At 46.6% G+C, this 1,879-nt stretch overlaps 1 protein-coding gene across 1 annotated transcript in view; it reads right to left on the bottom strand.

Moving 5' to 3' along the window:
• The window catches only part of LOC103797602 (trichoplein keratin filament-binding protein-like), a gene marked incomplete at its 5' end in the record, with an annotated part of 4,681 nt that extends 3,148 nt beyond the window's left edge, over positions 1 to 1,533 (bottom strand). The window contains 2 exons of the mRNA XM_009069823.1: positions 142 to 358; positions 1,315 to 1,533. Coding sequence (XP_009068071.1) covers positions 142 to 358; positions 1,315 to 1,533 — 436 coding nt within the window. The remainder of the gene's footprint in view (positions 1 to 141; positions 359 to 1,314) is intronic.
• Positions 1,534 to 1,879: the final 346 nt, after the last annotated feature.

Genomic DNA, 1,879 nt, shown 5'->3' on the forward strand with positions numbered 1-1,879 from the left:
ATGGCAGCTCACAGGGGTGTGCCCCCATCCCCACAGCCCATGTGTGCAGGGCCAGATGCTCTTCCCAGCAGCAATGTGTTTGCTGCCTCTGCCAAGGTGTGTGGAGGTTTGGGGCACAGGCAGAGAGCTGTTACCACTTACACTTCTCTGCAACCTGCAGTTGTCTCGTGCTCATGACATCTCTCAGCAGCTGATTCCGAGCCTCCCTGTCTCGTTTCATTTGCTCAGCTCTCTTGGCCCAAACCTGATCATTCTCTTCTTTGAAGAGCTTCTCATCTTCTTTCTTTCTCTCTTTCTCATCTTCCAGCTGTTGAGCCAGGTGTGCCAGGTAAGCCTGTTGCTCCCTTTGCAGCTCTCGCTGCAAACACACAGACATTTGCAGCTTTGAGTAAAATCGTTCAAAAAGGCCTTTTAAAACCCGAGAGGAAGTGGTGGGTCACACACAATGCGGGAACTGGGAGACTAGAGCTCCATTCCAGACCCTGCCATGGGACAGAGATGGACAGAATCTTCTCCCTGGCCAGCTGACAGTGTTCGGACAACAGCTTAAGAGCAGAGCAAAGCCTTTAGGAATCCACTGCCTACAACACAGTGTACAGATTTTCCACAGCTGACCTGGATGCTTCCTCATCATCTGCATTAGAAGCCTTTGGGATCCAATAAATACAATATTTATCACCTCCTCTACTTTTGCACCAAGGTCTAGCATTGAGTTTATACAACTTTCCTAACCTACATGAGCTTCCAAACACCATGATCAGAGCAGTGGATGCAGCTCTCTGCTCTGCCTGAGTGTTACCTGGAGACCCATTTGAAGCTGGACAACGTACTTGTTTTAAATTCAGGAAGTGACAGGCACATCCCTCACTCATTAATCAGAATAAGTTAAATAGATATTATAGTAAACACTACTTTCTTCTGCAGTTACAAATATTTACTAAATCAGGTCCATGAAACAACAAATACTTTTCCAACCTCCATTACGTCCATGCAGTATAAGGATATGATTTATACACCATGAAATCAGCACAGAGGGACAAGATTCCAAGGTTTCCTGAGAGCTATCCTTCTTTTGTTCAGCCTGGTAGCCCTGCTGATTGCAGAGCATGCTGTAAAGTGCTGGCTGTGGTTTTAACAGATAATGGGCTTCTGCAGAGGAGCAAAGTGCTGGCAGGAGGAGAGGCAACAAAAGAATCAGCTCATCCAGGGAAAAGGCCTTGTGTCTGTTCTCAGTTACACTGTGCAGGTCACTAAGGATCACAGCATTACTGTAAATGAGATGTTGCCCCAAAACATCACAATGAACACGCTTACTTTTCTTTTTGTTTTCTCCTCAGCATCCTTCTGAGGGTCCTGAAGGCATTTTTCCAATATCTCTGTCTCTAAGGCAAGTTCACTCTGTCTTTCTTTGTTGAGACTATTCTTCTTGTCCTGTGCTGCTCTGAGCAATATTTCCCTGTACTCCTCCTGTTTGTGACGTTTCTCCCTCTCAAGCCACTCATTTTCCATCTTGAACAGGTGCTGCTCTTTTTCCTACAGAAAAACAGCCAGATTGTACAATGACTGCACAGCTTCACACTCAAGGATGGTCAGAGTTGGATCACTTGGAATACTGAACAGCAAGGCCTTTCTTGCTGACAGTGTCATCCACTGGAGCTGTGGAACATTTCAGCACATCACAGAATCCCAGAATCATTTAGGCTGGAAAAGACCTCTGAGGTGATCAAGTCCAACCTGTGACCCACCACCACCATGTCAACCAGACCATGGCACTGAGTGCCATGTCCAGTCTGTCCTTAAACACCTCCAGGGGTGGTGAGTCCACCACCTCCCTGCAGAGCCCCTTCTGATGTCTAATCATAGAATCATAGAATCAACC

Source organism: Acanthisitta chloris, unplaced genomic scaffold, assembly GCF_000695815.1.
Source record: "Acanthisitta chloris isolate BGI_N310 unplaced genomic scaffold, ASM69581v1 scaffold33442, whole genome shotgun sequence".
In the NCBI taxonomy this organism is placed as follows: Eukaryota; Metazoa; Chordata; class Aves; order Passeriformes; family Acanthisittidae; genus Acanthisitta; species Acanthisitta chloris.